The sequence below is a fragment of the Bolinopsis microptera genome, chromosome 5 (assembly GCF_026151205.1).
Source record: "Bolinopsis microptera isolate Bmic1 chromosome 5, MBARI_Bmic_1.0, whole genome shotgun sequence".
In the NCBI taxonomy this organism is placed as follows: domain Eukaryota; kingdom Metazoa; phylum Ctenophora; class Tentaculata; order Lobata; family Bolinopsidae; genus Bolinopsis; species Bolinopsis microptera.
The window spans coordinates 6036848-6050356 of record NC_087076.1 but is presented as its reverse complement, the minus strand read 5'-3'; the positions used below and the strand labels follow the sequence as shown (position 1 = coordinate 6050356).

Genomic DNA, 13509 nt, shown 5'->3' with positions numbered 1-13509 from the left:
ACAAGTTTCTGAAATTCAGATAAGCATATAATAATAAGTATATTATTTTTCCCAGCGAACTTCTTATCGGGTGATCTTAAGAGGTATTTTATTTCATTTTAGCTTTTAAAGTATGTGTCAGGTTTGTGTTCAATCCTCATATCACGGTTTTGAGTCGTTTTTATTCTAGTTTGAAACAAGCCAAGGGTCTCTGAAATGTATCCAATGGATAAAACATTAGAGCCTCTATAATATCTGACTGTACAGTGTAACATCAATACTACTACTCATTACTCATTACTCATTAGGTTACATCCTGCTCTCCTTGTCTCTTCTTCTCCTCTTATCCTCTTTTTCTTGTCTTTTCCATTGTGAGTGAGGTAATGAGGCGCGTTACGCTACTTACCTGGCTAACAAAATACTCAGCAGCGACGTCACACCCCCAATGACGTCACACCCCAATGACGTCACACCCCAATGACGTCACACCCCAATGACGTCACACCCCAATGACGTCACACCCCCAGTGACGTCACACCCCCAGTGACGTCACACCCCCAGTGACGTCACATCCCCAGTGACGTCACACCCCCAGTGACGTCACACCCTCAGTGACGTCACACCCCCAGTGACGTCACACCCCCAGTGACGTCACACCCCCAGTGACGTCACACCCCCATTGACGTCACACCCCCAGTGACGTCACACCCCCAGTGACGTCACACCCCCAGTGACGTCACACCCCCAGTGACGTCACACCCTGACACCCTCAGTGACGTCACACGGACCATGATAACACCGATATAATAACTGTATAAACTGTGTGGTGTTATGATACATAACAGTGGTTTAATTGTGGAGAGGGAGAGAGAGGGAGGTAAAGCTGGAAAGTTTGGGCAGCTTACCACATAATGGGGGGAGAGTAGTCATTGACTGGTCACGTGTTCTACTTATACCTACTGATGGTGTTATACTGTTAAGATGTGCAATAGCGGTGTGAAGGTGTGGTTTATGGAGCAAGACTTAATGTTTGGACCTTGTTGAGAGGGAAATTAATTTTGAGATTCAGACCAACCAGAAAGTTATAATGTTTAGATTTAACGATAAATATGGCAAATAGGTACCATACCGACTCCTAGCCTACTATTAGCCGATCGGTATTTTACCTATTTGCCATGAATATTAGTAGATTTAGTAAGTGGGAGGGACCCACAAAAGAGTGGAGCTGTCAGAAAGTATTAATGGATATCGACTATAATTCTATAAAGATTAACGCCCGTGATACTCATAAAATATCTGTTCCAAATATTAGACCGTCGACAAGTCCAACTCGGCGCGCGTCTTGGCAGGTAATAAACCTACAATATAAAGACAATGCCTTCACAGAATACACTAGATGATGCGCTGACATGATATCCCCTCTTATTGTAGGGTTGACACACACACACACACACACACACACACACACACACACACACACACACACACACACACACACACACACACACACACACACACACACACACACACACACACACACACACACACACACACACACACACACACACACACACACACACACACACACACACACACACACACACACACACACACACACACACACACACACACACACACACACACACACACACACACACACACACACACACACACACACACACACACACACACACACACACACACACACACACACACACACACACACACACACACACACACACACACTCTAAGAGACAATCTACATTCTACAATCTACATACAATCTACAATCTACATACAATCTACAATCTACATACAATCTACAATCTACATTCGTCATACTATTATTCTCTTGAGGTCCCCTGGTCCAGTCTCTCTGATGACTGATTTACAAACAATATATAACTTGTTGAAATCTGTTTTTATATACATCATCTCAGATCTTTTGGGCGTACGATTTTCTCCCCGATACCAAACCTTAATGATGAATTTGCATCCATCCCAAAATGTAGATCTAACTCGATCCCCAATCTCTTATCTAACTAACTAACTAAATAACCCTGACTAAAAAGCATTGCTGAAAATGGCCGCACTTCTGTCCTTCTATCCAAAATAGTAACTTATATATATTAGTACGATAGAGTTGCTTCATCACTAGATATTAAGGACGGGTATATTGGATTGCTGCGTGCAATACAGTCGCTGGAAATGTTGTCAGTCGCCTTATAAGGAATAATCACAATTCAAATTAGCTCACTGGGTCGCAGAAGAAGCTAATAACAGAAGCTGAGAAACTCAGTTATTTGGTTCACAACTTATTCAAATCAGGTACAAATCTAGAGGGACTCATCACTCAAATAACCATCTTAATTTGACATCTCAGTACATTTTATTTCTAAAGAAGAATAACTTAAGTTACATCTTAGATTAATAACGTGCATGTGCATGTAACATAACATGTGCAGTAAAGAAACGTTCTGTGTTATTTGCGCATATAGTAAATTAAAATAAAGCATGTGTTACAGCGGTTCATGAGCTAAATAAGTTATTTAGCTCTCCAAATACATTTAGTACATGAAGTATACTTTATTTAGTACATGAACTTTACTTTATTTAGTACATGAACTATACTTTATTTAGTACATGAACTATACTTTATTTAGTACATGAAGTATACTTTATTTAGTACATGAACTATACTTTATTTAGTACATGAACTATACTTTATTTAGTACATGAACTATACTTTATTTAGTACATGAAGTATACTTTATTTAGTACATGAAGTATACTTTATTTAGTACATGAACTATACTTTATTTAGTACATGAACTATACTTTATTTAGTACATGAACTATACTTTATTTAGTACATGAACTATACTTTATTTAGTACATGAACTATACTTTATTTAGTACATGAAGTATACTTTATTTAGTACATGAAGTATACTTTATTTAGTACATGAACTATACTTTATTTAGTACATGAACTATACTTTATTTAGTACATGAAGTTTACTTTATTTAGTACATGAACTATAGTCTATACTTTATTTAGTACATGAAGTATACTTTATTTAGTACATGAAGTATACTTTATTTAGTACATGAAGTATACTTTATTTAGTACATGAACTTTACTTTATTTAGTACATGAACTATACTTTATTTAGTACATGAAGTATACTTTATTTAGTACATGAACTATACTTTATTTAGTACATGAACTATACTTTATTTAGTACATGAACTATACTTTATTTAGTACATGAACTATACTTTATTTAGTACATGAACTATACTTTATTTAGTACATGAACTATACTTTATTTAGTACATGAACTATACTTTATTTAGTACATGAACTATACTTTATTTAGTACATGAACTATACTTTATTTAGTACATGAACTATACTTTATTTAGTACATGAACTATACTTTATTTAGTACATGAACTATACTTTATTTAGTACATGAACTATACTTTATTTAGTACATGAACTATACTTTATTTAGTACATGAACTTTACTTTATTTAGTACATGAACTTTACTTTATTTAGTACATGAACTATACTTTATTTAGTACATGAACTATACTTTATTTAGTACATGAACTATACTTTATTTAGTACATGAACTATACTTTATTTAGTACATGAACTATACTTTATTTGGTACATGAAGTTTACTTTATTTAGTACATGAACTATACTTTATTTAGTACATGAAGTATACTTTATTTAGTACATGAACTATACTTTATTTAGTACATGAACTATACTTTATTTAGTACATGAACTATACTTTATTTAGTACATGAACTATACTTTATTTAGTACATGAAGTATACTTTATTTAGTACATGAACTTTACTTTATTTAGTACATGAACTTTACTTTATTTAGTACATGAACTATACTTTATTTAGTACATGAAGTATACTTTATTTAGTACATGAACTTTACTTTATTTAGTACATGAACTTTACTTTATTTAGTACATGAACTATACTTTATTTAGTACATGAAGTATACTTTATTTAGTACATGAACTTTACTTTATTTAGTACATGAACTATACTTTATTTAGTACATGAACTTTACTTTATTTAGTACATGAACTATACTTTATTTAGTACATGAACTATACTTTATTTAGTACATGAACTATACTTTATTTAGTACATGAACTTTACTTTATTTAGTACATGAACTTTACTTTATTTAGTACATGAACTATACTTTATTTAGTACATGAACTATACTTTATTTAGTACATGAACTATACTTTATTTAGTACATGAACTTTACTTTATTTAGTACATGAACTATACTTTATTTAGTACATGAACTTTACTTTATTTAGTACATGAACTATACTTTATTTAGTACATGAACTATACTTTATTTAGTACATGAACTATACTTTATTTGGTACATGAAGTTTACTTTATTTAGTACATGAACTATACTTTATTTAGTACATGAAGTATACTTTATTTAGTACATGAACTATACTTTATTTAGTACATGAACTATACTTTATTTAGTACATGAACTATACTTTATTTAGTACATGAACTATACTTTATTTAGTACATGAAGTATACTTTATTTAGTACATGAACTTTACTTTATTTAGTACATGAACTTTACTTTATTTAGTACATGAACTATACTTTATTTAGTACATGAAGTATACTTTATTTAGTACATGAACTTTACTTTATTTAGTACATGAACTTTACTTTATTTAGTACATGAACTATACTTTATTTAGTACATGAAGTATACTTTATTTAGTACATGAACTTTACTTTATTTAGTACATGAACTATACTTTATTTAGTACATGAACTTTACTTTATTTAGTACATGAACTATACTTTATTTAGTACATGAACTATACTTTATTTAGTACATGAACTATACTTTATTTAGTACATGAACTTTACTTTATTTAGTACATGAACTTTACTTTATTTAGTACATGAACTATACTTTATTTAGTACATGAACTATACTTTATTTAGTACATGAACTATACTTTATTTAGTACATGAACTTTACTTTATTTAGTACATGAACTATACTTTATTTAGTACATGAACTTTACTTTATTTAGTACATGAACTATACTTTATTTAGTACATGAACTTTACTTTATTTAGTACATGAACTTTACTTTATTTAGTACATGAACTATACTTTATTTAGTACATGAACTTTACTTTATTTAGTACATGAAGTATACTTTATTTAGTACATGAAATTTACTTTATTTAGTACATGAAGTATACTTTATTTAGTACATGAACTTTACTTTATTTAGTACATGAACTATACTTTATTTAGTACATGAACTTTACTTTATTTAGTACATGAACTTTACTTTATTTAGTACATGAACTATACTTTATTTAGTACATGAACTTTACTTTATTTAGTACATGAACTATACTTTATTTAGTACATGAACTTTACTTTATTTAGTACATGAACTATACTTTATTTAGTACATGAACTTTACTTTATTTAGTACATGAACTTTACTTTATTTAGTACATGAACTATACTTTATTTAGTACATGAACTTTACTTTATTTAGTACATGAACTATACTTTATTTAGTACATGAACTTTACTTTATTTAGTACATGAACTATACTTTATTTAGTACATGAACTTTACTTTATTTAGTACATGAAGTATACTTTATTTAGTACATGAACTATACTTTATTTAGTACATGAACTTTACTTTATTTAGTACATGAAGTATACTTTATTTAGTACATGAACTTTACTTTATTTAGTACATGAACTATACTTTATTTAATACATGAACTTTACTTTATTTAGTACATGAACTATACTTTATTTAGTACATGAACTTTACTTTATTTAGTACATGAACTATACTTTATTTAATACATGAAGTAATAACTTGATAACTATACTTTATTTAGTGCATGAAATATACTTTATTTAATACATGAACTAACAACTTAATAACTATAATTTATTTAGTACATGAACTAGATGGAATTAGAGCGGCCAGTTCATAACCAATCCAGTGTACTTTTACACACAAACCTGACATATTGATGTGCTCGCCCAATGGCTGAGTCGTACCAGATAATACCGGAAACTAATTGCTCCTTCTCTAGGAATGTGAACTATTTCAACGATACATTTACTAAAATAGTATAACCAGCCAGTGTTACGGAGATCATTCAGATCTGCACGATAAATACTCAGATATTATTATCCAGCTGTCATTAACCCGCACATTAAGTATTTCTGAATGTCAGCTCAGTTGACGCAGGTAATATTGTCAAGTGACGTGGTGATTTGATAAAATTATGATTATTATTGTGACTTTTTTAAGGATTTACACTAATAGCTGCTCTAAAGAAAGGTGCCAGTAGTGATGTTAATAACACTGTGTATTATTACACTCCTTATATGGGCATCACGTGTATTATTAGTATTATTAATTATTAGACCTCATATTCTAGCCAATCAGCTTCCGCTATTGATCAACCAAATCCTAGAATCACATTATATTCTTATATTGTATAATGATAATTACATGTTGTTTCACTTATCACTACACCAACGATTTGTTGTTATCTTGAATGTTACACCCACAATAACCATATGCCACCTTTCCCCTCAGGGTAACACCCACAATAACCACCCTCCCCCTCAGGGTAACACCCACAATAACCACCCCTCCCCCTCAGGGTAACACCCACAATAACCTCCCTCCCCCTCAGGGTAACACCCACAATAACCACCCCTCCCCCTCCGGGTAACACCCACAATAACCGCCCCTCCCCCTCAGGGTAACACCCACAATAACCACCCCTCCCCCTCCGGGTAACACCCACAATAACCGCCCCTCCCCCTCAGGGTAACACCCACAATAACCACCCTCCCCCTCAGGGTAACACCCACAATAACCAACCCTCCCCCTCAGGGTAACACCCACAATAACAACCCCTCCCCCTCAGGGTAACACCCACAATAACCAACCCTCCCCCTCAGGGTAACACCCACAATAACCACCCCTCCCCCTCAGGTTAACACCCACAATAACCACCCCTCCCCCTCAGGGTAACACCCACAATAACCACCCCTCTCCCCCTCAGGGTAACGCAGGTCTCCTCCTCTCCTGTCTGATAATAGTCTTCACCCTCTTTGTTGGTCTGTGCACTGTAATAGCCTCTAATGGTCTCATTGCTAGCTGCACAGAGAACTCTCGGGGCGGTATTTACGGGATAATTACGTACGTGTTCGGCGCTAAAGTAGGGGCCACTGTTGGGATCATGTACGTTCTGGGACAGGTACGTCAGCTTTTATACTTTTAGTTGGGGGTCCACATTTTTGGCACTAAAATTCTTATTCCTTGATTAATTTTTTATTTTTTCATGCTGATTTGAAGGCCATTAAAGCATCTGACCCAGTCAAAAAAGTTTAAGTTGTATATCTTTTTCGGTTTTTGCGGAACGTTGTGTTAAAGTTGATGCCGTGGTGTCAGTAAAATGGCACGGAACCATATACCTATATATATATATAAATCGTCTCGCTTTATATATAGTAAGATAAGACTTATCATAGACGATTTGTTGAGTTACATATTCTGATGTTGAGTAGTGAAGATAATGTGTAGTTTTGACTTATAACTACAGCTCGTATCATTTCCTTTACATTAACCAATATATTATACTATCTCTGACTGACGTTCTATCATCTAATTTATAATCTCATTATTATTAATTAAACTAGTTTATTAATTTAATTAATTTATAACTTTATTAGATTAATTTATAATCTTAACAAACTAACATCATTACAGACGATCTGCATAGCCCTGTACGTGACGGGTTTTGCGGAGGCGATAGTGCTAAAGTTCGACCCAGATCCAGCTAACCACTGGTTACTACGAGGGATCGGTATTATCACTGTCTTATTGCTCACTGTAGTTGCTCTATTTGGGGTCAAATACCTCGTTAGGTGAGTACTACCCTTTACTGGTGTCTTAATTTCCACTTAATGTTTTGAAATTTACAGGGGGTGGTTCACAACAAACTTCCAATGTATTTTTAATCTTCGTTCTAAGGGGCTCCTTGCACCTTATAATGTGATCAGAAATTTAGTTATTTTTTATTATTATTAACTGTCTCATTTTAATTGGGAAAAATGTAATAAATAAATAGGACAGTTATTAAAAATCGGTAATGTCAATTTAATGTTAGAAGAATAATCATCGAACATAAAATAAAAAGTTGATGTTCGATACTTCTTATAGCAGGCACAGGTTTTATTCTACAATCTTACATATACTAGCTCATATCTGGAAGGGGCTTGTTGCTACATAATACACATGACGTATAATTGATACGAAAGTGTATATTAGCAGTAGCTTTAAAACTCATGTCATTATCATGGTTATTGATTATGGGTACCCAGCCTGTACACTGTACAGAGTGTATGCAAATTACAAATTACAAATTACAAAATATTACCCCATATCCAAAAAATTTTTAATTTCCTACATTCTCAATTTTTTCGTTTTTTGTGCCCGCTCGCTTCGCTCGCATAAAAAGTCTTTGTATTCGCACGGTTCAAAGATTTTTCATGGCGGATTCCAGATTCTCAATTTTACTTTTTTAGGGCCCGGAATGCTATTTAATAGATAATCCTAGGTTACTTTTGGGGGCGAAGCCCCCGAAACTTTTGGAAATTTATTTACTAGATTTGGCCTTCTGGAACGAATCTGACAATGGAGAACGATTTTAGCATACTATTTTCTGATTTCAATTTTTATTGGGATAAATTGTCTGGATTCTAGAATCCCTAAACACTTGGCTTAACTAAAGCACGATATTTTCTCACGCCACACGAATTTGGGCTGGGTGTGTGCAGTGTGATACACACATTGAAGACGTGATGTGTATATGCTACTGCTTGCCAATACAGATATCGGGTGACACTGTCACCCGATATAAAAATGTTAATAAAGATAGTAAAATGTTAATAAAGTAATAATGACAACTATTTATGTCGTGTACGCGAAAATGCCCCAATAATTAGCATCTGGTTAGTGGTTACTTGATGCACAGATTTTGTAGCTAATAGCAACAAACTTTGGTCTGTGAAACGAAATTTGATAGACTGGATCAGTGGATCCCTGACTGAGGACATTTAAATAACGGTCCAGCAACTTTTAGTCTGCTCTTTCACTTAAATTCCTACTGAAATATTATCGAAAATTCTCAGAGTTGGCTCTCGAATTTCCTACTTTTTGTCAAAAATTTCCTACTTTTAAAAATTTCCTACATTCTTAGAATGCGAGAATGCGGGTTTTTGGATATGGGAATATTACAAATTACAAATTACAAATTACAAAGTTACATTTTGATAAACTGTTGGATCTAAACGACAGTAATACTAATAATAATATCCCCAGGTTGCAGCTAGTGTTATTGGGTATACTAGTGCTCGCAGTCCTGGACTTCGTTATTGGGTGTAGCATCGCTGATGGACCATGTAAGTGTACTGTTATTATACACATTAGAAGTACATTTGTAAATGTGCACGTGTGCACGTGTACACTGTACACGTGTCACCGTGGTGAGGCTCGCGTGCTTTTATTTAGAGGCACCTGTTTTTAGTGCACGTGTACATTTGTAACAGTGCTGCGAGGTAGAGGAGGATTGAGTAATTTGTCCCAGCCTGCCGTGATCTGTAACGTTATTATCATTATTATTCTCCTCTTCGCTGCGTTTACAAGACCTGTTTAAGTCGATCAAGAAGAGCAAATAGTTCTCATTCATCAAGCTTAGGCTGGAGACATTTCCACGTGATAATTAGCAGTTAGCACGTGACTGTGTTATTAAATGTCAGTCACAGTCACAGTCACAGTCACAGTCACAGTCACAGTCACAGTCACAGTCACAGTCACAGTCACAGTCACAGTCACAGTCACAGTCACAGTCACAGTCACAGTCACAGTCACAGTCACAGTCACAGTCACAGTCACAGTCACAGTCACAGTCACAGTCACAGTCACAGTCACAGTCACAGTCACAGTCACAGTCACAGTCACAGTCACAGTCACAGTCACAGTCACAGTCACAGTCACAGTCACAGTCACAGTCACAGTCACAGTCACAGTCACAGTCACAGTCACAGTCACAGTCACAGTCACAGTCACAGTCACAGTCACAGTCACAGTCACAGTCACAGTCACAGTCACAGTCACAGTCACAGTCACAGTCACAGTCACAGTCACAGTCACAGTCACAGTCACAGTCACAGTCACAGTCACAGTCACAGTCACAGTCACAGTCACAGTCACAGTCACAGTCACAGTCACAGTCACAGTCACCGCCATATTTAGCACCCAAAAACAAATGAGGTATTTGTTCTGTATTTTTCCGTGACCAACATGGCATTTATATACCTTTTTTACGGTGATTATTTTCATACCAACAACACTACCATACTTGTAATGATGATAGTCTGCATCTCAATCAATAGAACTGGACAACTAATCCATACATAATTAACATACCAGACACATAACCAGCACACATTCCCCAGCTGGAATGACAGGCTTCAACTCTACTAGTTTCCATGACAACCTCTATCCTGGATTTGCAGAAAAACAGACCTTTTTCACGGTACTGGGCGTATTCTTCCCGACCTGTACCGGACTGATGGCGGGTGTGAACATGCAGGGAGACCTCAAGAGTCCTCACAATAACATCTCCACTGGGTCCCTCGCTTCTCTTGCTGTCAGGTACACTCTTATACTGGTGTAATACTCATTATTATTAAACGGTGCACTAATAATCAGTAATAATGATCATGATTAGGTACATTCTACACTTATAATTATAAAAGGTACATAGCATAATCATAATCGTAGCTAACCAAGTAATGATAATGAGAATACGGATTTTGTCAATGTACCCGTCGTTTGTCGACTAAAGGTAACCCAGGAAAGTAGCACTGAGTTAATACTTGGTACGATCCCGTGACTCATCATAAGTCACGATACTAACAATTGTATTTTCAGCGGGTTTCTATACTACATGTTTGTGATTCTGTTAGCGTGTACTGTGCAGAAGGAACTGTTATTGTCTGACTATATGATAGCATCTGAGGTAAGAAGAATACAAATATACCGCCCTAATTATCAACTGGGCAACACTTTTTATTGGGTTGTTAAATAATTTATTTAAAATCTATATCTGGTCTGATATGTTTATTATTCGTTCATTAGTTTGTAGTCAGGAAGTAATTCAAAATAAAAGATCAGCAACTATTTCACCTCCTTTATTTCTTAACATGAGGTATTGTCAGTATCCTAGATACACTGTAGAAACTGATTAGATCCTGGAGTAGAATGCCCACATCCCATGAAATTAGTTATTTCCTTTGTGTGGTTACCTCATGTAACAAAGAGACATGTATTACAACTCAGTACTGTCCTGGAACCTGAATTTACAATAAGATCAACACTATTCCTTTGGAATTATTAGGTGATAAAGTGAGATACTGGTTTAGGAAATATGGTGATTGTTGGTGTAACGGGTGATGACTAAAAAATGGAACTTTTTTCAAGGGTCTTTTTAGTGTCGATAAAACTATTTTTGGTTCAAACCAATGAAACAGCGTTGTAAAGCGGGCAATTTTGAACAAGTGTGGTCTATGACAAGCGCCCATGAGCCCATTTTGATTGGTTCAGGAGGGCTTCTTTCTTCAAGCTCAAAAATCCGTCTGTACAGTTGGGCCTAAAATCGTGTTGGCGCAGTATCTTCTTTTGTGCCCTAGGGCCCATGTAGGCTTTCTAGCCATATTTCGGGCATGTACATGTGTTTCCAGGACTCCAAAGAAGTCCTCTATGGGTTGAGATTGTCAAAATTTACTTTGATCGATCACTTTTTGGACGAAATTAACCCTACATATTTTCGAATTTGCTCACGACTTCTCATTTTTGGGTCTTATCTCTAATCCTGAAGGCTTTGACACCTTTCAGACAACAAACATTTAGTCATGTGACTGCCCTGGAAATATAACCGAGAGTACAGCCAAAACGGATCACCAGGGAGCCGGTTATGTGACTCACCAGCAGTTCCTACTGGGTCATTTTCGTAAGTGCCATAATACAGGATGGCATTTTTGTCTCTGTAGCTCTGGCTACCGACCTCTGCTGCTAAAATCGCTTTAGGATGTGATAGATGGGAAGTTTAGGCATACTCTCTGCTAAAAAGTTTTTGGTATGGAAGCTTGAACTACCTGTGAGGCGACTTCTGTGAACAGTGCTTTACTGTAAAAATTTTATAGGACCCCTCCCCTAGTTCGAGACCATTATCGGGGACAAAGATCAACCAATTTGATCAAATGGGGGTGGAAACTGTTCGAGTATCGTTCAGAGTATTAACTGGTGGTTGTGGTAAAATATCAAAATGTTGTTCAGGTGGAAGCTGAGGGCTAAAAAACATGTAGTCCCATTTTTTATTCATCACCCGTTAGCCATTAAATCACTAGCATTATGTAAGTTAAATTAAAAAGTTAAGTAAGTTGAACATCTAAAAGCAAAACGCCGAACTTTTGCGTCTCGAAGTCAGAAGTGATATAATAAGATTACGTCATATCTTCATTTCCGAGAGCGGTCAAGTTTGTTAACAAAAGCGAATACACAGTGTACAAGTATATAGTGTCACACTACACAGTACGATATCTGTGCCTTTTAGATTTCCTTTGTAGTTACTACAGCTCAGCTCTCTTCAACAATGTACAGTGTCACACAGTGCACGCAGCATTAGCGTTAAAGTGGGATATAGTCTACTTTTACATGTATTCGCTGTGTAAATACATCAGTTGTCCATACCTTCAAATATTTTACATCTTGAGAATTTTAAGAATTTGCGGCGTGGCCGATACGTAAGAGATATTTGTCAATATCGACCGTTAGTCAAACTCTAACTAAGTACTAGTACCATATCTTTTAGTATTTCTTTACATTCCCTCTTTATTTAAATATTTATAAGGACTAATACTATAAAGTGTATTGCTATATTATCCTGTATAGTGTATATAGTATTATATATAGTGTATCCCGTGTGATGTAACCTACAGATTCGTCCTGTGAAATGGGAATAATACTTCGTCAAAATACAAAAAATAGTTTGGGTCACTACTTAATGGGCAGGTGCTGTCAATACTCAAATAGCTGAATATGGCAGATTTGTGTATTTATGTATGATATGTAAGCTACTGACGCACAGAATGATTCCTTATTAAATAAAGCGTGTATATTTACGGGGTTGTGAAGCTGATAGTGCTGCCACAGAATTAAAAACCAACCGACTGGTTCATTCAAGCTTTTTCCTGTCTGGGTTTAAATTAAATCATACCAGAGAACAAGTGGAGATCAATTATAAGATAGTTGTGAATTTCGAGTTTCTATTCGTGTAGAAAGGTGGTTACAACTCATGTTGTAAGA

The 13509-nt window shown here is 35.1% G+C and overlaps 1 protein-coding gene across 2 annotated transcripts in view; it reads left to right on the top strand.

Moving 5' to 3' along the window:
- LOC134814921 (solute carrier family 12 member 8-like) overlaps window positions 1–13509 on the top strand; it is a 36593-nt gene that overhangs the window by 19448 nt on the left and 3636 nt on the right. For both annotated transcript variants that reach the window (XM_063823261.1, XM_063823260.1), the window contains exons 5-9: window positions 7142–7336; window positions 7849–8006; window positions 9463–9542; window positions 10599–10797; window positions 11077–11164. In XM_063823261.1, coding sequence (XP_063679331.1) covers window positions 7142–7336; window positions 7849–8006; window positions 9463–9542; window positions 10599–10797; window positions 11077–11164 — 720 coding nt within the window. The remainder of the gene's footprint in view (window positions 1–7141; window positions 7337–7848; window positions 8007–9462; window positions 9543–10598; window positions 10798–11076; window positions 11165–13509) is intronic.